Consider the following 27,296-nt stretch of genomic DNA (forward strand, 5'->3'; position numbering starts at 1 on the left):
TTCTTCCTTATACTCGGGAAAGCTAAACCAACTCGTGTAAAATGCCTTTTTACAAAGTGTAAGTACAAATTTCTTTATTAATAGCCATTGTGATGCAACATATCGCAGTTCTTAAATGTCACCAATGGAATTCTGCCTCGTTCGGAACGGTATGGACTACATCCGTTTTAGAAGGAATGGACGATCTTACCCGTTCTTCTTCTGGTACCAATTTTCATTGTCAGACGAACATCATTAGAATCTGATAAATTCGTCCATTGCCGCGTGCGTTTCGTTTTCGATGATTAATGACAAATGATACTAGGACCATTTTGGTTCTAGGGAATGGGAGAGGGGAAAAATGGTTATAATTGTGTTAACAGCATTAAGAAGCATAAGTTTCTCGGAGACGACGTTGCAGGTGTTGGTACGCTGTCAGTACTCCTCGTTTCTTTTTCTGCAAACGACACGGCGCTGGTTCCTGATTCGGTTTCGTGATTTTGGTGTCCAAGGGTTCGATAAGAGTATTGTCGTCTGGGTGCACGAAGTAGGCGATGGAATGACGACCTCGTCCACAGTGTTCCGGTACAACGACACGGTGTCGCAACGCTGGGAGTTGATTATTAGTCCAGCTCGCCAAGATGTCGCCGGTGTTCACCAAAATGGCGCCCGGAAGATGACCGACACGTCCCCACCGTTCACCGTATGGCGTTTGTATTTCCAGACCTCCTTCACAATCCTGAAAATAATGTCCAATATTCTTTCGTAATATTGCAAATAAAATGTCGTTTGATTTGATAGTAATTATCGGGTTAATATGAATATATTGTATCTTGCGAGTGATTTATATCTATAAAAAAAAAAACTACCATTTATAAATGTTCCCGCGAATTGGTTTATTACCTGCGCTAGTAAGGTGAGAGTGCCGTAGTCGCAGTGAGCGCCACAACGAGCCAGTCCTGGCACTGGTGCGCCAAGGGGTGGATAATAAAGTAGACGAAGGATGGACTCGTTACCAGTTTCCAGCATTCGCGAATGCTTCGTGAGCAGGAAGTCAGGTGATTGCTCTAGGCCCACGGCCAGAGCCTATAAGGCATACATCACATACATTGGCCCCTATTTTTTTTTACTTTATAGTACCTAATGACGGCTGTAAAGCAACCGAAGAAACCAATCACGTTAATTCGCCTGCCAGACGGATTGGTCTGTAGTGTTACTTACAGTTAGAACTGTGTCTTTTTGTCAAATCGACATTCCTAAAACCTCCCCAATCAACGAAAGCGTTGACGAGAACAATTATACGTACAAAAAATATTTTTAAATAGTTAAAGTACCATGTGATTTGATCTTTCGGTTTTAGAAAATGGTAGGAAATCGTAATTGTTGTCAAATCTGTTCGATTGATTAGATCGATTGCTTTATGGAATTTTATTGTCTCATAGAACGTTATTGTAGTTACACTACCGGTGAAAGTGTGAGACCAAGTTTTCTAATTAATGAAAAGATCTTGGACAGATAAAGACTTAGGAGCCTCCACAGAACCTAATTGAGAATACACCTATAGTCGTTCAGTTAAACGTAAAGGCTATAATCGCTACGGCAATGCTTTATTATCATAAAACACGGGTGACTCAGTTACATTACAATTCTACATTATACAGCACAAAGTGATGCAGTTTTTGCCGATCAAGTAAACTCGTTGAAATATAAACTTGAATCATATTCAATGAAACTGTTTTCTTTGCAATGCAATAGATCGTATAATAACCATTTGCAGTTCAACACCGTTACATTTATTTTCGAAAGTTTCACAGTACCAAAATTACGTGAAATAATCTCACAGGAAAGCTCCACAAGAACAGTCCCTAGACTTCAGATAGCAACACCGTTGCAAATTTATTCTACACACTCGAAGAACTATAAACTAGCACCTCTAGTATAACACAGTAATAATTACAATATTGGACATTAGCATTGCTACCCAGACTAAACTATAAATCGTATGATGGTGGGCACATTTCACCGGTACTGTTAACACAACAAACATCATCCAGACGATTTTCTGCTTTAAAAAGAGATCACGGATCTTCGAACTGTTTCGAAGAAGTTCAACAGTTCGACGCAAAAGCCAGACGATCATTAAATATTTATGCGTCCTCTAAACGGCCCGGAAGACGAAAAGCTTTCTTCTCACAGATTTCCATGGAGAAAAAAAAAAAAAAAAAAAAAAAAAAAAAAAAATGTTGCGTCGACCGAGAAGCCCGTTCACTCTGTGTTAACACAACAAGATCGTTAGATCATCGTTTCCCCCCTCGTCACTCTTTCAACTTTTAAAAAGGGAATTGTTTATTACGGTCAAAAGCATGGCGGACAGCTGCTTGAAGTCCCGCGCGAGTTCGTCGACCGCCGATCGGAAACCGGGCACTTCCTCCTCCGGGACGACTTCTCCGGTTCCGGACACATTGAAAACATGTCTGGCCTCCTTTTCGTCCGTGTACCTGAAAATCGAAGAAACGCTCGGTGACTTCGATTACCCATAGAAATCGATTCCTTAAACCCTCTCTCTCTTGAGGTTAGACGGATGTGTATTTAGCGAATGAACAGAAATATCGATTTCTAGGAAAATGAAAAATTTTACGAATTCTTGTAAATGAATTTGAATATTCCGTGAAAGATTTAGTGTCCTGGTAACATCACGATATATGATCAGGGATTTAAAATCTAATTGGGGATCGTTGAACTTGGATGTCTCTTCTACAATTTTTCGTTTACCTTGTTCACTGTATTCACCATTAGTAGTTCGTTTGAATTTTGATTGGCACGATTCCCAATGGAATTAGCGACAAGTGAAATGAACGAAATTATCCGTCATTTTTTTTGTCTGTTGCGAGTCTTTTTGTTTGATCGTAACTCGTTCGCGAGAGTTAAATCATTGGTGACACAATGGTTTCTCGTTAATGGTTGTTCCTATTTCTCAATTCCTCGGTAAGTAAATAAAACCAGAGGGTAAATAATTACGTGGATGGTCCAGGTTTTATGTAGCCATGATTGCCAGACGGGTCCCGCGCGTACTTGGCCCTGGTTTCATCTGGTAGCTCGCAGAACGCGTCGAGAGCCCTGTAAGCGGCCTTCATCTGCGAATAGACACGAAAATAATATTAACCGAGAGTTTACTTTTCCATCTCCTTTTCTCTTTCTTCCTACGTCCACTTATCCGTTTCGAAAGAATATGATAAAGCTACTGAATTGTTCGAAAATGATCAGTTTACGTTGTCGATTCAAGGTAATGTTTACGGCTTCTCATTGTGTCTGTACCGACGGACAATAAGAATGATTTATCGCGTCTTACGTGTTGGTTCTTCGAGGGATGAAGCAATCCTTTTATCCGTTTGATTTTGTAACACATTATCGCGAAAAGAATGTTAAGCTTCTATATTTAGAAAACATACAGGGTGTCCCGCTAATAATGAACTTGTAAGTCACTTCCAGTACCACCGGAGATATAAAAAAAAATGGATAAGAAGGGTTATGTCCATAGGGTTTCATGGTTCAAAAGAATTCCCTTCAACCGTATAACTTCATTTTAGTCCTTTTTTTTTCGAGTAACATCGAAAAACAACTGAAGCGTTTGTAATTCTAGTTGGACACCCTGTATGCAAGTGTTCCATCTGGAAGTGATTTTGTTGTTTTTCCCTTAATAATGACGAACGGCGCAAATTAAGGCTGCAATTACGGGACAACTTAAATGCGCTCGCAATTGAATCAGAATCATTATGTAATTAAGCTCTCCACACGGTATCAGAAATATGTCACCTTGGGGCAGGTGACATCCTCGAGCCGCCGATAAGTAGTGACGTTTCGAATTTGTCATTGCGATGATGTGTGGCCGCTTTCGTTATCGGCTCGCCGGGACAAACCAGTTGCGAAATCGACCGCGGAACACGAAACACACATAACGAATTTCGCGATAAATTTTGTCGGGAACCCGTCGAATCTCGAACGTCTTCTGATTTCGATCTGAACAAAGATACTCGTCCAGCGACAGTGGCGCTGGATTCGATTGAAATTCGGTGTAATCATTGATTCCGTTTTAATGCTTCCTGGCTACATTAGGCAAATAGAAAACAAATAGAAAAACCGCGTTCGATTGGAATTACAAACGAAGCAACGCACAAACATCCGAAAATCATCGTTAATTCAATGATATTCCATCTGGTGGATTTTTTACCACGAATAGCCGCAGGATATCCTTGATGATCAGCGCAAAAAAATACCGTTATCTAGGTAATAATCGTTAAAAAATATGCGCGCCAGAGAATAAAATTTCTCGTATTCGATCGCCGATGTGTCAAGTAATAATCGATGTCTATTGCGTCCCAAGAGCAATGTCCCTAAACATATTCACCGTCAAAATACCGAGAAACTAGGTACAACTTCCTAGGAAACGGTTGGTTGATCAGTCCACCGTCTTTGGACCCCCCCCCCCCCATAAGCGGTATTCTTAATTGGATTCGGGTCGAGAGACAATTAAAAGCGACGGTTCGTTTCAGCCAATTGATTCATCTAGCCGTATACACGTACATATGCACGCGCGACGGTTTGCAGCGCGAGTGGAGCGCAACCGTTCGAAAAACGACGCTGCGGCGAAGGTGGCGGATAGTTGGGAAATGATGAACAACAGCCGGGGTTCCTTGGTAATTATCTGTGCCGTAACGTCGTCTGCCCGCTGTATGTACAATCCCCTTACGTAATATTCGATAAGAATTACAAGCGCACGAACGATAATTCCCGGAGTTACACGCGGAACCGCCCGGATGACTAGGTTAGGTTATACGCAGGGGGACTCCATCCTTCGTTGAGGATCCTTTGTAAAAGTCGCTATAAAAAAAACCGTAGGAATTAAATATTTAGATTGCCTTCTAGGTCTCTACAAATCTGAACCCGTCCACTTCGAAACGGGGAACTACTGTATTTCGAAAGGTATTCGCATGATATAGGACAATTCATTATCCTATTTACAGTGAAGAGAGTTTGTTCGACGAGCTCCCTTACGACCACGTGTAGTCGATCCTAGTACTATTTCCAGTAGGGAATCGAGACCAATTTCCCCCGGAAATCAACCCGGTTCGGCCTTTCCGCGTGTTTCCCCTCCCGGAATATCGGTCATTGAATGCAACACGCGTAATCGTGCACATACCAAGGGAATTCACGCGTTACACTTGCGCGTGCGTACCGTGAAGATGCATGATAAACAATATTTATGATGCATCGAGGCGGCGCGCGTCGTGACCCTCGAACAAATAATCTCGTGAAAATGTGACAAACCGCCGACGATAACGCGCTTTCTTTAACGATAGGGGGGCTCGAGCTCTGGACAAGGTCATTGCGGAATTCACAACACCTTGTATCTACATGGCAGAAAACTTAACCTCAATACCCTTTAACGGTGGAAGTTTTTTTTTTTTGGAAATGTGTAGCCATTTCATTGCCTTATTCTATGAAAGAAATATATTTTTCAATATTTAATCAAATTTCTAGTTTTATGGCAAAAAGTATTCTATTTTTCCTCACGACAAGTATACTCGATAAAGGGTTTAAAAACTCGCCGCAATGCCCCGTAAAAACCGCGAATCGAGTTCCACCGACTACTCCCTCCGCGTCGTTCTAGTTGGGGCACGCTTTTTTATAATCGTCCTCGAAACCGCACGATTTTCGTTCTGTGCCACGCCGCATGTCTCTGTCGCCTTGACTCCTTTAATTCTGGTTCCGCGCGCGGCACGGTAATTTTGTAATGCAGCCGAGGACACCACGAGTTTCGTTACAAGCCGAGGCCGTACTCTGTATGTAACACGATCGAGTTATACACGATACGGAGAATACTTATTTATGCTTGATAAACGAGCCCTGTCTGTCGAGCGGATTGTACCTCGCTTCTGGTCTTTTGGGAACGCTAGGCGAGCTTCTGCAGAGCGGATCGTACCCTGTTTCTGGTCATTTAGGGGCGCCATCTTAATAGTTCCGTAGGAACTTGTTTGTAATTTTGTGCGCTAATTTTGAATGTTGAAGTTTGGTATTAATTTATTGATTATTCTTAGATATTCAGTTTCTGTTTTATTTATGACTGTATTCAGCGTTTGGTATCCGTCGACTGTATTCGATTGCTCGAGTATTATAATCGATCGCCGACCTCGATCGTGTCGGGAGGGTTCACAGAACCGAAACTTTCTTCGCATGTAATTTACAAAAAAAAAAAAAAATATATATATATATACAATTTAACGTCACCGGTTCGTGTATTTTTCCACCGTTCGAAGTCATCCCGCGGACTCGATTCTGTTGATCAGTTCGAGGAAAAGCAAACTGGTACATGGAACGAAACGTTATTGCTTTCTCTGCTGAATAGAATTACGCCGGTCGTCAAGGACGCGCAGATACACAGGCCTCTCGCGATCTTCGATCCGACGAGTATACACGGAACGGGTATCGAAGGAAATGCGTACCTTGCATTCCGGAATGCCGTGGTTGACGAGCAAGGCCAGTCCTTTCTCGGACAGCGCCCTTACCAGCTTCGAAGCCACCTGCTTCACGACACCCTTCTGAGGACATCTCTCTGTCCCTGGAAGAAGAAAACGGAAAGCGTGAGACGCGAGGAATTTTATTTCCTATATCGACGGAGTTTCAGTAGGTTAAAAATTAAAATGAAAAGGGATTAAAGTTTATAATTCATTCGCCACGTGTATCCACATAAGAGCAACTTAGCGAGGCTTACTCATGAGAATGCGTTTACACCTGTTTGTCCACTTCGGACTAACAGTGATCTGTCTTTGTTGCATCAGCACGATACAAACCGGTGAAGAGGCGAGGAAAATATTTATACATATAGAAGGAAAACTTGTGGTAGTGTGAAGAATCACACTTTATGCCCGATTACGCGATCATTACGGATATACCCTATGTAATGTATGTACTTTACTCGTATCTACGATGACGCGTCTTTCTTGAAGACTTCACGACGCGATAGTATGAAATCGCCCCCGCTCCGTCTCCTAAATATCGATTATTTCATTCAGGGGAACACCCATTGATAGATACGTTATCGGGCCCTGGTGGTACGTTAAGAAGAAACAGATTTTCCGTTTGCTAAACAACCGTGGTTGGGAAACTCGAGGTCCCTTGCGTATTTTGAATTGTAAAATGTTCCAGACATTTCGCTGACACGAGAACTTCGACACCCCGAGAAATAATGAATCACCTATTGGGTACACCGAATATTATTGGTTATATCTGTTCAACACGGTTCTGGAAGTTAAATCTTTGCTAGCGCGATTAATATGCCGCGCGTTTGTCGAACTATTTCGCGGCCACCGAAGGCAACGCTCTAACCTTATATCTTTCAAGGATTCGACGAGTAACAACGGCATACGCAAATTTTTATGTGGTCGTTGTCCTCGGTATGCTCGAGTAAGGATTAGATTTCTTCGGAGCCGGTGGCCTTACCGCCGAAACACTCGAACAATAAATATTCAACGCGACCGGTAGCGCGCGAGCATCGAATACAGAAACAAGATCCGGCTGAGAAACTTTTAAACGACGGCGGAAAATTTTCTTACGTTTATTCCTCTTTGTAGATAACGACTCGCGACGTTCAAACAGCTGCGTGCCCGTAACGAGGATATGTTCGCGAGCGATAAAATCGTTTGAGAAGATCAGCTGTAATTCATTGAAGTGGTGGACATTGAGTAGCGTACAATATCTTCCAAAAGTTCGGTTCACTGGTTCGTTAACCTCTTTGGGTGAAAAATTGGTTCGAACGACATCTAACTTTGAAGTCCACGCACGATCATCCACATCATATCCGTATTTTCTAAAGATTCGTTTCATTCTCTCACCGCCAGGTGGTGCAGCAGCTTACTATTGTGTGACGGCTTTAAATGAAGGTTATGAAAAAGGAAGAGGAGCGTTTCGTTCTAGGCTTGCTAGTTGGACTTATCGTAAGGCTGGTTAGGGATGTTTAATAAAGTACAGTAAGTATAAAAATCATAAATTAATTGTTAGTTCGTATCAAAAATTTAATGTTCGTTAATTTCACGTTATATAACTTTTACTAGGACAGAATAAAGTCAGGTTAACTAGCCACCTGTATGAAACTGTAAATAATAATGGATGTCCATTTAAACTGTACACCGAAGAGCGAGTATATCGAATTCTCGAAATGCGTGAATCCTATGATATTCTAATCGGTTAACGATAAAATATTCCGATTCTTCCAGTTCCAAGGACTTAATTCCCAAGTGGCAGTTACGATATAAATTTTTCGTCGGATCGACCTTCGACCGCAAGACAAGAACAATAAAATACTAATCTAACGAACAAAGTATCAAAATGCTTACACGAGACGAAAATTCTTTATAATTCTAGAAAAACTCAGGAATAACCAAGCGAAATGTCGAAATTACATGTTGATACTTTAGGCTACCGTGCAATTAAGTACTTTATACTAATCGCTGATCGTTTCGTAAAGCGTTAAGCCAATGATTTCAGGGTTTAACCGTCTGAGTTGCAAACAGATGAATTTCACACGCAATAACGATCCATCTTCCCTTTCAGCCTTCAAGAACTACCAACGTACCCGCGTCGTCTCCAATAAAATGTTTAACAATTCTTCCGGAACACAGGCTTTCTCTTTCCAGCTAGACTTATAAAAATACGACGATATCATATTATTTCCACGTGATTAGAAAAGAGCTTCACGAGGAAAAGTCCTTCTTATACGGCGGACTTTCGCAACACTGGGCCCGGTGCCCAGTGACGACGATGCTTATCTCTCGAGGAGGTAGAAATCGAAAGAGGAAGTTGTTTTCCCTATCTTCCTCGAACCGATTTATTCTCCGTCCTCGTCCATTCGAGGTATCGAGAGACGTCGCAGAAATCTCAAGAGTATGTAAAATTAACGAGCGCTTTTGCGTTTGAAAATCTTCGTTATATAATGATTACCTTCGTCTTCCATGACATTACTTGCGGCATCTTCTGCGCAACGTTTAAATTTCCCGCGAATAAAATAAAGGAAGAACGTGCGTTTGTAAATGTGTACAACTTGGAGAGTGGATCTCCAGCCCGTGTGTGTATCTTTCTTTCGATGTCGCCGAGAAGTGAAATCTCTCCTCGACTTCTCACAGGGCGAGAAGAAGCCCCCCCCCCCCCCCCCCCCCAGTGTGTGCACCGTGCGTGGAGTCGCGATAACGTGGCGGTTATCAACATCTGGCGAAAAACGAGAACGAGCCCCGACGTTTGCGTTAATAAGTTGTCGATTCGGTATAAAAATTGAGGAAATAAAAGAAGAAAATCGGATGATTCTTCCCTTGAAAATTTAGACGATTTCGACATCAACTTTGGACCAATGTATGAGGGCAACCCGGGGTAAAGTGAAAAAAAAATTAAACGATAGGTGGACCGATAATTTTTAAATTAATAAATTGAGTTTATTGGGTTTTCAATGTTGGTGCCTGTTCTGATTATTGGGCTGTTCAATTTTAATCCCGTTTGGTCTAGAGCGTCAGAAGGAGTGATAAGTATTGAGTACATATTCTACTGATGTTTCGTTTATGGAAATTGCTGACTACGGAGACTCAAACGATTAAAATAAAAACTGCATCATCTGCATGCCTGTGACCAGTGGTCTGCTCCCACGGGAATACACGTTTGTGAGTACAGTATCAAAGTCATCATCCGGTAACATGATCTCTATTAATAATTGTCACGGAAGTGGAGCATTATTTATCACTTCTGTTGCGCGTCACGTATTAGTAAGCGGTCGAAGTACTATTATATTGTTTTTATAATTGAGTGGACAAGATACTAGTTCGCTATTCTTCTGTATCTGCAATTCAGTACGTACGAATTTCAAGTACTATTAGTACAATCGAGTTCGAAAACAGTGAAGTAACAACCACTTTATTATCCGATTCCTAGACACGATATATGATTCTAAGGGTAAAAAACAGAAAGAAACGGCTGTTATTGTCAATCATTAGGGCGATTCAATGAAGGCAAAAGAACGGAAACTCTTCTGTTTCGGTACAACCACTGTAGAAGTATGAGGACAGTGAATGAAGTTGTTATAAGAAGGTTATTCGTCTAGTCGGTACGATCTTCTTAGAAAAACAGTATCACGAGTATCGCGACTTAACACCGATCAATTAGCCAATACCGTGGAAATTCTCGCGAGCCACGTGGATCGCAACCGATACGGCGGATTAACGGGCCGACACGAAGGTCTTTTCCGTCGTATCGCGTCATAAATCGTTCCTGCGCTCACGGCCCCGAGGATCGCTGCGTGACTGTAGAATCCTCTTTCGCGTCGATGTGAATCCACCGCATGAAGTTTCCATCCCCGCCGGATGCGCCCCCCCCCCTCTGTCGCAAATCTTCTCACTCTTTGTTCACGTGAAGTAGCGTGAGCCAAGCTCGTGAAGTGACACAACATAGTTTGCGCGACGGCACCGCGCAGCGGGTGGGTTCGCAAACCGTTCAACACTGTTTGGACTTCCCATGAAGAGTTTGAATAGTCCAAAGAGAGTTTGGTCATGTTGAGGCGTTCCAACGGAATGTTACCAATTCAAACAGAAGGTTACCAATTCAAACAGAAGGTTACGTGTTCAACCTGGAGTTTACATTCAAACTTCCAAAACAACACGAAGTGGGGGGTCATGGGCAACTTCACAGTCGGTTCTTTATCGACAGTATTCGAGTCGCCTGTTCGGCTTGAGTGGTTTGAATTATTTGAGAAGTTTTAACGCGACTTTTAGTTTGAACACCTCGCCGTGTCCAAATTTTCACTGGATTGTGAAAACCTGTCGTGCTCATAAAAGTGTATTGTGTCCCGACGACGGGCTTTTGTCCTCCGTCACCTTCGTCACGAGCGTTATCGACGAACCAAGGATAATTTACGACATCACGGCGAAATTTATTGTCTCCCTGCTGCGACGAGTTATTAGAGGCGATATTTCCGATACTCTAACCGGTTCGCCGAGCGAATCGAACAGCCACCTTATCTCGCGACTTATCGCGACTCACGTCGCGATAATGCATCGACGGCTGGAGTGTCACGAGCTCAGCCGGATTTTCACAATTTTTTTTTTTGTTTCGTTAGGCTTTGCTCGAGGTTGCGGATTTTTCTTCCGTCGGATTATTGCGTGAAAATGAATAAAAATGCGATACGGTTGAAGACATGCAAGATGGTTTATGCAACTACAATTTGTTTTACAAATCGAAACGAAGAATCGTTACAATCATTACAGTACATAAATAAACTAAGGATTTCATGGATGTACATAAGTTATCAGGCACTGGGGGTCGATTTGAGAAAAATGAAAGTTCAAACATAAATGTGATTTTCTTAATGAAAAAAAAAAAAAAAAAAAAAACAGGAATACAACACTTGGCAAACGTATTCTTAAGGCATGGAAAATATGTAACAAAAAAAAAAAGATAATTGAGTTTATTGTACCGTCCACGTGTATAGTTATCGAAAAACGTGATGCTCCCTATCTCTACTCAATGACCCGTTTGTCATATCGGTATACATGTTAAAAATACAGAACAGTAATCGGTACATGTGAATATTAAAAAAAAAAAAAAGCAACCCATATCGTTCGTGAGTCATGCACATCAGCGACTTAGTTCGAGTTGAATTACGGTAGCCACGCTACGATCCATCGGTTCACATGGATACTTAAAACTCTCGTAACATTCGCGTCATTCCCTTGAACGGTGGCAATATGAAAAAGTTTCGCCGGTTGGCAACGGTATATATACATATATATTCGATCGTTATGCATACACCAGGCGAAAGTATTGGTGAGACTGCCGGTACCAGGTGAAACGTGGCGAAAATTTTCTCTCTGGTCGCGTGTGCACCCTAGAAACTCGGCTTTATGTCGTCACTCGATCTCGATTTTCGAACGCAAACTCGAACGGTTCAGGGTAAGCGTGAGGTTTCTTTGCTCTCGCTATTTAATCTTAACGTTTCTATGGCCAGGTCACAGGCGACCCGTCCGGTAACCACAATCATTGAATTGTTTATATCACGAAATGAAATATTCCGAGATATTGCTATGGGTCCCGGTTGACCCAGCATATCCGTAGTTCGATAGGTTAAACGTCAATATTCAAAGATGGCGGACGACTAGCTAGGCGAGAAGGAACCAGTCGAACAGATCGAATTGGGTTCAATATCAACGACTGATCCTGTAATAATCCCAAACTTCGTTTACTGCTTCGAAAAATTTTCATCGAAACACGTCTCCCAATGTGGGAAATACACTGATCCAAACAAATAAAAGCTTCATATGTCCCCTGGGAGATTAGGTTGCACCAAGCAAGCGTCAGTAACAAGTCAACTGCTACATAGGTTTGATTGATTAACATATTTTCCGTGAGATACTAACACACCTACTTCTATCCTTATAAGAAACTCTCAAGAAAGCATTTAAATGTGTTACTTAACACAAAGGCTGCGCGATACAAGATCCTCTTAATTGTTTCGCGCGGTGTATATAGAAAGGCGACGACTTAAAGTGGTGCCGACGAAGAGCTCCGATGGTGGTCAGAGTGCAACGGGAGGAGAAAATAAAACGATAAAACTCGATTGCAATGTACGATAACGGTACAACGCGACTACCGTGTGAAAACAAACTTCGTGACGTCGCCAACCGTCCACTTTTCGATGGCGCTGTTGTGAATACGAAATCCTGTGCCTACTGACGGACCTCCTCCCCCCGCCCTCTACACTCGGTGCTCGTTACTATACGCATGATTCATAACCATACTACCGTTTTCCTTGTTGAAATTTCGTTTCAGCCTTCGACATATATTATTGTTAATCCTTGGTGTATGTATATGCAGACCGTTAAAGCCGGCGTTTGGGTTTATAACGACCTCCCACCACAAGATCTCACGAATATGTATAATCCGAGCGGAAACACACGGCCATGACAACGAGGAACATATTCTTGGGATGCGTTCCAATTGAAAATCAACAGGAGGGTCACACCATGTAAAAGTTTTCCGTCACATTGTCCTGGACGGAACAATCGTCAAGCATCGTGTCGGTGAAAACGTGATGCGAGTTACTGAAACGAACACGCTTTTTCGCGAGGAATCGTTCCAAGTCGGCCATCTTCCTTGTCGGGCGTCGAACTCGTGTCGACAGTCACCCGTAAACCGAACAACTTGTATCTTCTAGTTTTTTATGCGATTACAGAATCCCGTAGCAGCTACAAATTAGTCTATTAGCGTCGATTATACGACAATAAACATCCCCACTTGAAGATTGTAAAGGCTAACTGCTCGGAACACGATATACAGTTATTCGTGAATTCAATGTACACACGCTTATATGAAATGGATAAAAAAAAAGACGCGTCAAACGGACCGTGAATGCAGGACAATAAAAAGCAACACGTTGTTTAAAGCTTACCAGAGATAAGATAGAGGAACCGTAATGGAAGATTTTGTAAGGTGACAAAGAGATTCATGAAATGATTTCAAGTCCTCGCGAAATAGAAGTAGGAAAATAATTAGAAAAAGAAGACCCATTTTTTGACATAAATGGAAGGCTTAGTTTGGGGCTTGCCTCCCGGTCCTGATACGGCGCTGCATTCTACCAAAAAGAATATGCAAAATCTAGTATAGCCAACAACAAACTGTTTCCAAATGAAATGGCGACGTACAACGCAGTAAAAATTCGAATTCGTTCTTGAATACAGTAAAAAGAACAAATAAATGAAAAACGTTGTATTATCGACGCATCGAATCTACCACGGCCAGGATAAACAACCCACGGGAGAGACAACTGCAGCCGGCGATGTCGCGGCGTCTATAGCGAACGGATACTTGCGCAAGTACGAATTTTGCAACGGCTGCTGCCTACGTGTTTTCTCCAGATGCCGATCTGTCGACGTCGTCGTCATCGTCTCCGTTGGTATGCGCATTCCGCGTCACCATCGGGGAGCTTTGCGTCAGGGGAATTAAACGTATGGTTCTTGTACACAGGGACCACACGGTTCCAGTGTTCCGAGCGTTATTACAGGCTAGGGAGAGAGAATGAGAGAGAAATTGCTTGAGAGAAACTGTGCCTGCGCGATATTTGGAGATGTGTATTTGGGCCATTCGTGCGTCAAAGTGGCCTAAGTGACGAGGAGAGTTTGAACGTGTACGCGGGAGAAAGCCTTCCAAACATGGCCGCTGATAATAAAGCATATGGTTAATGAAAAGGAAAGGTACAGATACCGACGGTGCACCAAAGCTTTCCAACCTGTTCAAATTCTTAAGACAATGTCGACCACGCTTCATTTATCTCCGTGAATTGCGGCCATATTGCTACCCATTACATACCCGATGATATCTACATCTCTAAATCTTTTTCAAGCATTCATTTCGATAGACCACTGTATCTGTAGGTTAGTCTGTTTTCTGTTGAATATTTTAAATGTAGAGTGATTCCGGTTTCGTTGAGGTTGAGTAAAAATGTCAGAGGTATCCTTCGAACGTATAATGAAAGTTCAGCTGTGAGATGGGGCTTATACAAGAGAAGGTGCGCTGGTCGTTAGGACATACTGATGAAGACACTCAACAAGACTCTTGATTTCGATTGTTAAATACTTGAATGTTGAAAATGTTCACTCGTCGAGGAAAGTTGGGAAACAAAATAAGACGAGACAAGAAGTTGGAAACAAGAAATGTGTCTTTCACACGTGGGTAACAAATACGATATCGATCGAACATGTTTTGTTTCACAACTTTCGTCAATTAGTGAATGTTTATTAAGCTATTCCCTAAGAGTTCACCTTTCTATTATAGTACAGTCTGATCCAAATAACGTCCAACTAGGTATCGAATCAAAAGTAGTATTGGCAATTTACGAAGCAACAGACATAGCCGGCGTGTACGGAGACCATCCAGAACGCTTTAATCTTCGAAATAACAAAAATGTCACAGGAAGTACCGGCCCACAAATATCGTTACTGCGACACATTTACTACACGTTGTGATTCAAGCCTTACACTAACCTAATTCAAGACCGATCGAGAGAATCCAAGAATATCTTCCGCGGTACGGGAGGGGCAAACGATTTCGTTGCGAAAACAGTATATAAATGGATACAAAATTCGCTAAATATATTCCGATAAACTGTCATGTTTACGAATTAGTATAGTGGATAATACGGACGATAGTTAAAGAAATATGTTTACGTCGCCGTGAGCTTCAAGTCGAACATGTGTGACCGCTACGCACAGATAATACGCGTAAACTTTTGGCGGGCCCTCGAACTACTGCGGAAATAGGATTCTAGCAAGATGAGATTTCCTCCCGCGAGAGGGCACTGGTATTCGGTGAGGGAGCCACCCGTTATTATCGTCAGTTAATGTTCACAACAGGTTTTCGATGAAAACCGGCGAATTTCACGAAGAATCCGAGATGGAATCAAAAAATCATTAAAAATACCAACGAGCAACAGACAACGGAGGGGCGCGTGGGGAGGATGTTTCCGTGAAAAACATTTTGAAACACGAGTCACGATATCTTTCCCGTTACGGACGCGGGACTATCGACCGAATTCTTTCGCGATGATTGGCGGCTATGGAACAATCAAACGCTCATTGGAACTGCTTTCTCGCGTAGGCTCGTGTCCTACGTTACTTTTGCTGTCCACTCGAGCTCCAGTTTATTTATGTATTCTTTAACAGAGATTAGGACTTGCACATTGATCGTCTCTGTGTCGATGATACAGTGACGTTAACACGTGAAAATACTTGTCCAGTCGGTAATTTCAAGCATACTGGAATGTGTACAGGACACGGCAGAAAAGATAGTGCCTATAAAATAGACGAAGCTTGTAACGGTTTCGAAAATAATTTGAAGAGAATCTTTATGCATATCAATATCCACCGCATAAGTACGATATGGACCTCGTTGGTAGTGCGCAAATCGGGGGAGGGAACAGATTACGAATCGCCTATCCTTGCATAATTCCAATTAATGACAGGCGGTTTATTGCAAAATCGCGGGAACCGTGCTATTAATCTACTGCTAAAAACAGTGATATCACCGCGCTACTCTAAGTGTTACCTGGGAATTGCAGGGTCTACACGATTCGTGGAAATACCGGTGGTCCGTGTGTCAAGTACAGGCGCGAGTATAATATACGTTTTCCTGGAGGAAAAGACCGTTGATGCACCGGACAATTAATTTCAATGTTGCACGCGCGCCAGCGACGTAACGTTTCTACGGACGAAGCGATACGACTCGAGGGTCCGTTTATCCGCATCGTTGGGTATCGTGGTGAATCGGTGGGAGGAAAGGGGCAACTGTTACACCTTCGTGCGTACCGAGAATCGTGAACTTTCACCGGGTGCTGCTATTCTGACGGCGTATGTAAACAAAATATGAACGGATACGCGTCGTACACATATGTCGCCAAGTTCACAGTCGACGCGAATCCACGAAGATTCACGAATTGGTTACTGAAAACTGTTTCGTAACTAACATCACTTTCCTATTATCCTGACGTATCCGGTAACACCGTATCCGCCATGAGGAAGAAAAAAGAAAAGTAAAAAAGAATAATTTATAGGTTGTGTGGTCACACAACCGTGAGGTAACACGTCCGTCACGACTGATTCCGAGCGGACTGAAAGTTAACCTCAAAACCTGATACACCAATCTACCGCCATAGCGACACTTATTATACTATTGTTTTCTTTGGTATTTTAAGAGAGCCGGAGAATTTCGAATTCAATCTAAATTTAGAAGAACCGTTCTCGCGCTGTGAGTCGAGCACACACTTCCTGGAATCGAACGTGGGTCAACATTGACTCTCTCGTGTCGATTTCACGGAAATAAGGGATAGCGTGATGTGAACCAGATTCTTCGATTACGCGCGATTCCTGACAGACGGTACACAGGAAGCGGCTCTTTTGCAGAGAAGGAAGAGTTTCGAAGAAGGTCGGAAGTCGGCCGTGATAAGCGGCCGACATTTGCCGATTCGGATCAGCGGCGACTGTTAGGATATACTTATGCCGGTGCTTTTCGCGATGAAAGTAAGATCATGCATGCGAATCAGGAACGCGGAGTGGAACAAAGGAGACTCGACGCGTGACTAACCTCGAAATTCATTCGGTGATGGTTTCTGAAAAATATTTGTCTTTGTGCGTGGTATAGGTTAGGATATCTGGGAAAAAACTCAAGCACACGGAAGTTCATACCGGAATGAGTAACAGAATGACTAAGAATATGTAAGAATCTATCATCACGCGAGTTAACGATAACTTACTAAAACATAAATACTACCGCTGCATAAAACTCCTTTTTTTTTAGTTTCCAATGATCTGGGTATTATGTGGTCCCTGGGGAAGATCCCTATAACTCACATGTATCTTGTATTTTCTGGCAAAATTTCCGCCGTCCAACGGTTAAATACCATTTCGTTAGAAGACAATGATACACGGAGGAACGTTCAACAAGTGGTCACAGCCAATGAACGGTGAGATCGTGCCAAGGTATACACACACGAAACAATCCACCTTGTATGGCACAAAAGGGATCACCGGATGACTAAGGAGTCCACACGACAAGCGACTGTAATTAAGCTGTATTAGCCACGATTTACATAATCGATGACTAACGTTGCAGTAATATATGTATGTATCTCCGTGTGTCGATCGTGATCTCGATCTTGCGAACTGCTCTCAAAAGCAAGGGATTGAGTCAGTATCTTTTCGTCCACGGTGTGTGTGGGGCCAGTGTTGCCGACTCGCGCGAGTCGTGTGGTCGTTGGCCTGTCGCCCGAGACTCGAAATGTAGACGCGCGCCGGGGCCAGAAAGAGACGAAAGAAACTCGTGAACCGGACCGGTGAGACAGAGAGAGAGAAAGACGGACGAAACGCGTGAGATAGAGATAGGTTATGTAGACGGCGTCCGGAGGCCGACGTGGTGGAATTGAAACGCGGCGGCGCGGACTTTTTCGCTCGGCGTCGTCGCACACGCCAATCCATTATTCTCGACAGCATTCAACCGCTTAAATCATTATCCAACAACACAGCGTTACAGAGCACAAAGAAATTGTGCGCAAGATATATGTATGTACATTCATACATCGAGTTGTTACACGAGCTTTGTGCACGGCGTGTGCACTGTTAGCGTAAAAATATAACCCAGACGTTTGCTTAGTGTTCACAGAATGTATAATTCGAATAAACAGCACAGTTCCTACAGTTATCATACAATTTCTTGTACAATCATTCACATCGGAGTATAGTATGATAGTTTATGGAAAAAAAATTTCGCGTGGAATTTGACCACGGAATAAGTACTGTACACATTCACGGATCAAAATGGCCACTAACGCTGCTGGTGCATAGAATAATTTTATAAGAGCTACTGTAAAGGGTGTGCTTTAAATTTTACTTTGAATTTGTCGAAATTATAATCAGTACCGTGATTAATTTTCTTTTTTCGGATTTGGTCTGAAGTTAGATTTTCGATCAGCTGTCGCGGTTTTTGCGCTTCGGTTCTCTCGATGACGGTTAGAAATCAACGACTCTAGGCGGTAACGGCCTATCGCCGCTAGTCAACGCCAAAGGGTGTTTCGCGCAATGAACACTATTTACAAGCCGAATATTGTCAATATTATGTTGGGCAACAGAATCGTTGCACGCGCGCGTCAGTGTGTTTTATCAATATTAGCAACTCGTCGGGTTGTTTGCAGCGTGTGTCATGTGGGTCCGTCAGTTGTTTGACTATTATTTGAAATTCGCAGGCACGAGGGACACAGTAAATATTCAACAGAAGCAATAATTATGATGAAATGGTTGCGCGTCTATTGCAGACCCAAATGTTTTCTTATTGTTTACTTTCACAGGCAATTAGATAAAAAGAAGATACGTCTGACAGACAGGTATGTATTGTCGTTGCTTTATCAGACTCTGTGAATCGTTAATTACGATTGATGGGAGACTTAATGCTCTGTATAATCCTCGACTTAACGATTCTTCACATTCAAAGAAAAATTTCTCAACACTAAAGTCGACTAAGTGCTTAGGTTGATGGTATCGTTAAGTACACATCAATTTGATCCATGCAGTATTAATGTGACAGGGTTAGGTTATGGACCAGCGTATTCTTAACTGTTGAATACCGCTAAATCAGCATACAAGTCGTGGGTACCCCTAAATACAACGGTCATTACAACTTTTCTAATTTAGGCTATTCCTTTGCGACAACGGTCTATGTTTATATTTCTTGCGCAATTACTATTAATGCACGGTAATACAGCGTCACGAGACTAAAAAAAGAAAGGAAAAAAATAGACTAGCACTTGGGTCGTCCTCGAGAGCGGGGGAGACAGCAATTTGCCCGAGGTGCACTGCCAAGACTTCATTCTAATCGAAAGCGTTCCGTGGTTGACAAGCACTGGCACTACGTGAATCGAAGAGGGCGCCTAAGGGTGGGGCCCTTTTCTTTGTGAGACGGGCTCTGACCTCAACGGATCGTCAGACCTGAGGTAGGCGCCTCCGACTGTGAAACGGCGAAGCTCTTGGCTTGCTGGTCCGACTGTCTGTCTCTGGCCAATTGCCTGGCCTCGTTGCCAAGCAACCGCAACAGCGTCACCCCCTCGATCTCTAAAATTCCGTACACTTTGAGTCGTAGTTCGAGTATTCTAATTTCCGAGGATCGAAGCTCAATTTCGTATCGTGTCTTCATGAAATCTCATGTATCGAATAGAGTGACTATCATCATTATAGACTGGCTATCAAAATTTTTCTATGTAAGGAACGTTTGTGTACCATCGCGTTGGAACACTTTCGTTGCTGACTGTACTTTAGAAGACTAGTCTATGTCTATAACGTTCTCAAAGGCCATCTTTCATCTACACTTGCCAATCGGAGAATCCCCGTGTAACGTCCACCGATATCACGTTTCCCACGTGATAATCGCCGGTTTAAAAATACGCGGGCAAGGAGCAACGGTTTTCGATCCCTCGGTTATACACGTATGTATGTATATTTAGAAGAACCGTCGCTAATAATTCCCTTTGGTAACGCGTGTAACTCGGGCCTGTTACGACGAAGGCAAAGTTCACGTATGTATATTCCGTCCCGGTGACATTTAACGGTTATAAAAACCTGCTCGCGACCGGGGAGCATTATATATGTGTGTAGACACACACACACACACACACACGTTGCCTCGTTATTTCAAACTCGATTGCTTTTCACGCTGGCTGCACAGAGGGCCGCCGCCGATCGGCTAAGCAGCGGCGCGGCAACCGTGAACTTTCGCGTGGAGTCATCGCAACGAGTCATTCAAGCGTCGAGCTAAATTACATGCATACATGTACCGTGTACCTCTTGTCGCCACGTGCGTGTGCCGTTCGCGCGGCTCAATTTCAAACTATTGCAACGAATTTCACAAGTCGTGACCGACCCCATGAACTTGTTGTTGCGACACCCCACGAAACGACGACGATTCCCGCACTCGTCTTAGCCGGTCGCGACGATTTCAAATAACGCTCGACGTTAACCCGTTTGTCGAGTGACGTACTCGTTTGGTTAACGTAATAAAAAAAAGAAACTTCGAAGAAGCAACATGAAACTCACCCATGTGAGCGAGGTCGATGATCGGCACCTCGCATTTGCTCAGCATTGTCTCACAGGTTTGGGTTACGATCGGCGCGCTCGTGCAGCAGCTCATCTTGCTAGGAGGCTGGTGGCTGCTGCTGCTCGTCGAAACTGGTGATATTTCTATATCCGTCTTTCTCTCTTTCTCTCTCTCTCTCCTTGCCTCGGCCGCTGTGCTGTCCCTCTCGGTCTGCTCTCGCAATTTCGTATACTATCTCGTTCCCGATCTTTCCGTTCCGTTCACTCGTAATATCTTTTTCGTGCCGCCGTTGCCACCGCGGACCAAGAGAAGCTGTCGCCGCCGCTAGCACACCTCCTTTGATCTCCACACACGCCCCTCTGTTCGTCTGATCGTCTGGGCACCCGATATATCGGGACGGAAAATAGGTACGTGGCTCGACGTTGCAGGAACACGCGTGCACGCTATACACTCTCGTGGCCACGTGCGAACTCGTCGCCCACCCGTTACAGGCGATCACCGGAACAATTTCACTGGAATATCCAAGAAAAAATCATACTATCACTGCGCACTGCTGCGTGGACTCCTTCGAACTATCGTTGAAAACACACACACGGTTTCCGGTGGACGGAAAACGGGGAGACCTCGTAGGGACGCTGCCTGGTTTAACGTGTTGTATTTAATGTAAAATAAAAAGGAAGCTACCAGGACACAGTGTTACCCGCGCAGCCCTAACGGTAGCCGTACGAAACGAGTTTATTGTGGGGCTGGTGGTGCAGCAGGTAAACGTATACGTGACTGTGAACTGGTGGGCACATGCTACGCTATCGACGGAGTGGCGATGGACCGAGTTTTACACAGAGAACGAAAGGGAACGGAAGCGATACCGACGACGACCTTTACTGGCACGCGAACGCTCCTTGACTGAGTCGGCCAGAGCTCGCGAACCAACGAGACGCGCGCCTATTGGCCCGACCGCGACCGAGTCCATCCGAACTGTCACGACTGCGCGCGAAACTACGACGAACGCGTACGACGACGACCGAACGCGTAATTCAGGGGAGCCGAGGGATCGCGCGCTGCTTCGACGTTAGGAGTGGAAATCTGTTTTCAGGGGCCTGTGACTTTTATCGGAATATCGTACAATGTATGTCCTATTTGATATGATTTTATTTACATTGTAATGTTATTGAATTGACCTTGCTTAACGTGTTCGACTTCGACGATATTGATTTTTCGACAAGTAGACAAATGATATTCGTCACAGTTGGCATGACGAATGCATGGCAGCCACATTTTAATTGTGATTCAGATAGAAAGAATTTCAATAAATTATACACATAACGATAAATTTCGATAATGCAAATGGCATTTTGCGAAATACTGTTAGCATGTCTTTAACGTTAGCTATAATAATAAGTAACTCGCTATTTGTTTCAATCAAGTTAAAAAATTATTTTCCCGCCTTTTTATTTAGAAATATTAGTGATTATCTGAAAAATAAATATTAAATATCAAGCGCGCGTTTAATATAATACGATATATTTCAGCGATACGTTAAGAAAAAGGAAATTCGTATCATCGTTATCGAAGTTTATCGATCGCACACAAAAGTACATTATTCCGAAACCGAAGATGTTGCTTGCGATAATATAGAGTGTCTTTAAAAGAACAAAGGCGAAAAAAAGTGACATCGATGCTGTTACACTTTTACACCGTTTCCAAAGGGAATATCATCAAATTCGTGCCACTAGTTTATTACGATCCACGTTTAACCCAGATCTCGATCGTCCCCAAAATCCTAATCAACATTGTCTACAAAGTACAATCTACATCTTACAAAACTAAACTTATACAAAACAAAGAAAGGACGCTACAAACCTGCGTTCAAGGAAGACAAATAAATCGCTAAACGCAAAGAGCGGTACACAACGAGCGACGCTATACGCGGCGATGCTTCGAATCGCACTGCGCTCGTTCCTCAATTACCAAACGCAATATTCGCGGATCCCCCACCGCTCGGTTTCTCCTTCGGATCGCGGCGGTTTACCTCTAATCATTGCAATTAGTATTTCGTCATTATCGTAGCGGGAGCTACCGTTTGCCACTGTTGTCGCCTCAAATAAGAATATATCGAGCGGGGTTCCGTTATTATTGTACTTTTTCATCATGTGGCCGACATATTGAAATCTATTGGATTAGAGGAAAGAAATGGTACATATTATGGTCGCCTGCTGGTAATTTGGTCCCCTCGTGATTTTTATATTATAACAAAGACACCTAACAGAACATACTTCATTCGTTTACTTTTCATCTGCAATGCTCCGATTTTTGTTAGGAGACCATATTACCCGCACCTTTATAAAACTTCCCAAACTGACCTTTTCTCGTAATACCTACATGTTAAATTGTTTTCCTTTTGTTTCCATCTTTTATCACACATAACTATATATGTATTAATTTACCAATATTCTAGGCTAAAATTTAAAGCAGTTGAAATTAGGAATCAGGTATTAGAAAGAAATATAAAACTAGGGGGGGGGGGGGGGGAGCATATTGTCACCCCATCCTCGACGCAAAAATTCCTGCGGACACCCAGGGCAAAGCTTCTTCCTCGTGATAACCATAACAGATTCTAGAACAGGGTGTTGTACACCTGTTCATGGAGGGGTGGATCGTGATCCACGGATGTTGTGCTCGCCAGCTGTTCGCTTCCACGTGGAACTCGTGGTTCACCGCCTCAATTATTCGGTGCTTTTTTTAGCCGCGGCGATAAATGCTGGATAAACGATCGTGAAACGACTTCCTCGTACATGCCGGAACGATTCGTTTTTTGTGCGCTCCTTTTTTCTTGTTTTTCTTCGGTCCACCATCCGGCGCCTATTCGTCCGGTAACACAAGCTTCTTCCGTATCGTGTGCTGTTCGTGGGCGCTCGGCCTGATCCTCGCCGCTCCTTGGATCCTTCGATCGCGGCCACGACAAGAGGGCTTCTTCGCCGGTGAGGATTCGTACGGCGATGTGGTCGAGTCCTCGACGGTTTTGTTTCTCGATCGAGGGCGTCTTCTCGACGACGACACAGACGTCTGTTTTGTCTTTCTCCTGGCGGATCTATCGCGTCGCTTTGTTCTACGTTGGTATCGTCGTTCTCGTGCCGTGGGGGACGTGCTCGAGCCCCGCCTCTCCGTTTCTGTGCTGAATTCAGAAGCAGATAAAAAGACAGAAAAACGCGTCGATCAACTTACTGTATCACGGTACGTCACCATTCAAGGGTACGGTCGCGGTGAATTCGCCGCGATTAATTTATCCACGGCGACGGATCATCGTCTTCGATGACCCGGCGCCGTTTATCGCGCTGGTCGCCCCTCGTCACTTGGAAATATGATTTTTAATTGAAGTCGCGCCCCCCCCCCCTGTCGGTGATTTATGGGATGCGTTCGGCTATTCCACGCGAAACGTGAACTGTTTTTGTTATGTGACACATAACTGTGTTTATTATTGAACGGGTGTCGATCCGATTTACCTCGTGCCGCCAAGAGACACGCTGGTTGACTCGTCCGCGAAGGACGCCGGGAGATGGTACAGACGGCACGGACCGCATAACAGCTTTCGTATGATCTGCGAATATGGAGGAGAGATTGTAGATTAGGTGTCGATCGAAACGAGGAAACGTTGAAAAACGTGGTGAACAAGAAAAAAAGGGAAATTTTTTGCAAAAAAAAATCCTTCGCACTCGACTGTCTCCTCTGAAGGGATAAAATGTATGGAAAATTAGAAATTCCAAGTGCAAAGGGTTAAAGTATAAATCTATCGGATAATGTATCGAACGTTGGGTTGACGATACCTTCGTGATCAAAAACGCCAAGAAGATCTGAATGATCACCAGCGTGCTGGTCATCACATAGGCGACAATGACGATCCTTAGGATAACAGGACTAATGATTTCCGCGCAGCCGTTCGCATTGATGGTCTTCACGTCCGCCCGGTGAATCTCTGTGTGCTCGCAAGGAGCCAACGCCCTCAAGCTGCAACAGCTGAACGGTACACCTCGATCCCTGTATTCCTCGTCGGATATACGATTCTGCACCGCCATTTCTTCCCGCGACGCGTAGTCCACCCCCTGGTTCGATCGAGGTGCACACGCATCGATCGTGAGATTATTTTAAATCCAACGGGATTTCTCGTGTGTCACGATTTCTGTATACCGTGTGGGGGGCGAGTTACTAGTCTTGCAATCGCGGATTCACCTGCCAGTCAAAGCGGAACCAGTCCGCGTAGGAGGTGTGACCGCAACACTGGAAGACGAACTGTATCTCGTCGATCGCGTACTTGTACGACGTGGCGCTCACGTACAGCCGCATCGAATCGTTGAATATCCCGATCAACGTCTCCTGTCGGACGCTTATGTGGTATCCTATCGAGGCCAGTGTGGCCGCGTTCGCTATCGCGCAGATCGTTATTGCTATCAGCAGGCACTTTAACGCTCGACGGGTCTCCACGCAGCAACGTGGCACCTTTCGTCTGGATGGGAAAATTGGCGATGATTAAAGGGGGAGTTTCAACGATCGTGCTCGTTGGTGGTAAAGGTAACGACGCATAGAAGAAGAAAAAGAAATCGGCCGATCGAAGACGACGATTCAACGCTTAGAATGCAAATTTCAGACAACTGATTACTTAATAACAACGATTCGTAACAATTAATAACAAATTTATCATCTAGATGAAAAAATACGGGCGCCATTTTTATGCAGTTTTGGGGATGCAAGAGTCGAACCGTACACGATCGGCCTCGATTTAAATAGTATGATCTTTGTAAGCAACTGAAGCCGTTAATGCATTTTGTACAGGTAACTATAGCAGAGTTTTGCAATACAGAGTTTGACTCTTAAAATATTGAATTCTGATAAATAGGGTTCGAGTAAATAGATACGAACACAAACTCTGTATTGAACTGAAATTGTTGCGTGTAGAGGACCAAAGTGTGTAGTTGAAAATTTCAAAGTGACTCCGGAAACCTGTGGCAATATAGTAAATGAGTACTACTTACGCGCGTATGCTGCGCACAGTAATCAGAGCAGTCGGCAGACCCAAGCTGATGTTCATCAGTGTGAATATCACCGGTCGTAAACCGCCCGCGAACCGAATGATCTGCCATTCGGCGAATATCTCCAGGATCAGCATGAAGAATCGTTTAGCCTCGAAGATGGCCAGCGTGACCGCGACACCGTAACCGAATCTGACTTCCCATCCACAGTTGCAAGGCAACCTTTCGTTCCTTTTGAATACCACGTTGCTCCTACGGCTGCTCTCGTTGCTCGACATTCAACGTGAATTCCCAGCTTCGGATGATTCTACGCTAGTCCCTCTTCGGGTTCACCGGCCGTTCTACCTGAAAATATCTTCTAAACGGGATCGAATTCAATGCAACGTATGATTTGTTGTTCTACGAATTCATCGAGTTTTTGTGGCTCACTTTGGCCCGAGACACTGTTCGGTCAATTTGGTTTATGGCGCAACTTTTTATAGATGTACATGTATACGGTGTTCAGTTTCATTTTGTCATCAAATAACACGTTCTTGTTCGATTTAATATGTACAGATATTGAAGTTTATTGATGTGAATTTATGGCTTGAAACGACAAAACAAACCACCGAAATTGATCTCCCCTTGTCAGTGTCTAGCCTCCAATTTAGGTGAACGAGAAAGAACAAGGTTGCGTCAGGGACATATTTCTGCGTCACGCGCGTTCATTGAGAATACAATTTCGACCGGAAGTACGAAACCAAAGTAGAGAGAAAAAAAAACATATTTTCCCGAGGCTGACGCGCAATTACGGAGCTGACTCGTGACCGTAATCGAGGTAGGTACACTGACGTGCAAACTCGACTTCCGTTAGGGGAAAAAGTATTGTGGGGGAAGGGCCTTTTACCAGTTGATAAATTTATTTTAAGCACCGAAATATATGTTAAACCGAATGTTAATTTGGCATACGTTTCAATAGGTCCCGGTACAAATTGGTAGGAGTGACTTATTTTCAACGGTTTCGTTATCTATACCTCAAGAATAGATTCAACGGAAGTAAGTTTGATTTGAAATGAAAATAAGTTGAATCATCGTAAAATTATTGTTATTTATGCGGTAGATCGCGGATGTTTATGTAACTACCCATTCTTAAAAGACTGTTTCACAAATGTTGGAATAACAGAGAAACTTGTTTCGTGGATAAATGCATATTTTTGTGTGAAAAAGGAGTTTAAAAAGAGTTACACATTATTTTTTTGTTGAAATTATGTTAACCGTTGGTTATTCAACCCACAAAATACAACTTAAAATCTTTTCGTTAGAAGCCGAAGAGAGAAACAACGAGGAAACAAATCATTTCCAACATCGAATAAATTAACATTACCTACAATTATCCAATAAATCAATTTCAACGAGAATGAATCATTTGTCAGTAGAACGACCACTTTAAAATAATTTCATTCGAATAATCAGTCAAGCTTGAGACGGAGGCTCCGGCGGATAACATAAACAGACGTGTCGAAAGGTTTCAACGCTCGAAACAGTGCCGGGAACAGATTTACGATTTTTTGTACAACGTTTCCTCTCGTTGCCGATGAAACACTCACCAGACGCCATGTTCCGAAGAGATAAGCCATGCAGCCTCGTGTAAAATTGTAT

At 43.4% G+C, this 27,296-nt stretch overlaps 2 protein-coding genes across 3 annotated transcripts; both read right to left on the reverse strand.

Annotated features, from left to right (window-relative positions):
- Positions 1 to 4: 4 nt before the first annotated feature.
- Positions 5 to 22,537, reverse strand: LOC107195014 (UPF0676 protein C1494.01). 2 transcript variants are annotated; one of them, XM_015584763.1, is made up of 7 exons: positions 22,498 to 22,537; positions 20,637 to 21,149; positions 6,480 to 6,595; positions 2,998 to 3,113; positions 2,333 to 2,477; positions 883 to 1,065; positions 5 to 718 (listed from the first exon to the last, which is right to left on the reverse strand). In XM_015584763.1, the coding sequence occupies exons 2-7, from the start codon at positions 20,728 to 20,730 to the stop codon at positions 365 to 367; spliced, it is 1,008 nt and encodes a 335-aa protein (XP_015440249.1). In that variant the 5' UTR covers positions 20,731 to 21,149; positions 22,498 to 22,537; the 3' UTR covers positions 5 to 364. The 2 variants fall into 2 exon arrangements, with proteins under 2 accessions (XP_015440249.1, XP_015440248.1); XM_015584762.1 differs by lacking the exon at positions 22,498 to 22,537 and adding an exon at positions 21,322 to 21,513.
- On the reverse strand, positions 21,941 to 25,936 carry LOC107194551 (RDS/peripherin-like protein xRDS35). The gene is made up of 4 exons (XM_015584192.1): positions 25,662 to 25,936; positions 24,862 to 25,135; positions 24,459 to 24,734; positions 21,941 to 22,039 (listed from the first exon to the last, which is right to left on the reverse strand). The coding sequence occupies exons 1-4, from the start codon at positions 25,934 to 25,936 to the stop codon at positions 21,941 to 21,943; spliced, it is 924 nt and encodes a 307-aa protein (XP_015439678.1).
- Between the last annotated feature and the right edge of the window lie 1,360 nt (positions 25,937 to 27,296).

The sequence above is a fragment of the Dufourea novaeangliae genome, unplaced genomic scaffold (genome assembly GCF_001272555.1).
Source record: "Dufourea novaeangliae isolate 0120121106 unplaced genomic scaffold, ASM127255v1 scaffold8, whole genome shotgun sequence".
In the NCBI taxonomy this organism is placed as follows: Eukaryota; Metazoa; Arthropoda; class Insecta; order Hymenoptera; family Halictidae; genus Dufourea; species Dufourea novaeangliae.

Excerpts from the sequence above, each read along its gene's own strand:
- LOC107195014 (XM_015584763.1), bottom strand. The coding sequence starts at position 20,730 with ATGAGCTGCTGCACGAGCGCGCCGATCGTAACCCAAACCTGTGAGACA. Across the intron at positions 6,596-20,636 it reads CATCGACCTCGCTCACATGG|GGACAGAGAGATGTCCTCAG; the intron begins GTGAGTTTCATG and ends TTCTTCTTCCAG. Across the intron at positions 1,066-2,332 it reads TGTCCGCCATGCTTTTGACC|GCTCTGGCCGTGGGCCTAGA; the intron begins GTAATAAACAAT and ends TATGCCTTATAG.
- LOC107194551 (XM_015584192.1), bottom strand. The coding sequence starts at position 25,936 with ATGTCGAGCAACGAGAGCAGCCGTAGGAGCAACGTGGTATTCAAAAGG. Across the intron at positions 24,735-24,861 it reads GGTTCCGCTTTGACTGGCAG|GGGGTGGACTACGCGTCGCG; the intron begins GTGAATCCGCGA and ends CGATCGAACCAG. Across the intron at positions 22,040-24,458 it reads TGGCGTTTTTGATCACGAAG|TTACTTATTATTATAGCTAA; the intron begins GTATCGTCAACC and ends ACAAATAGCGAG.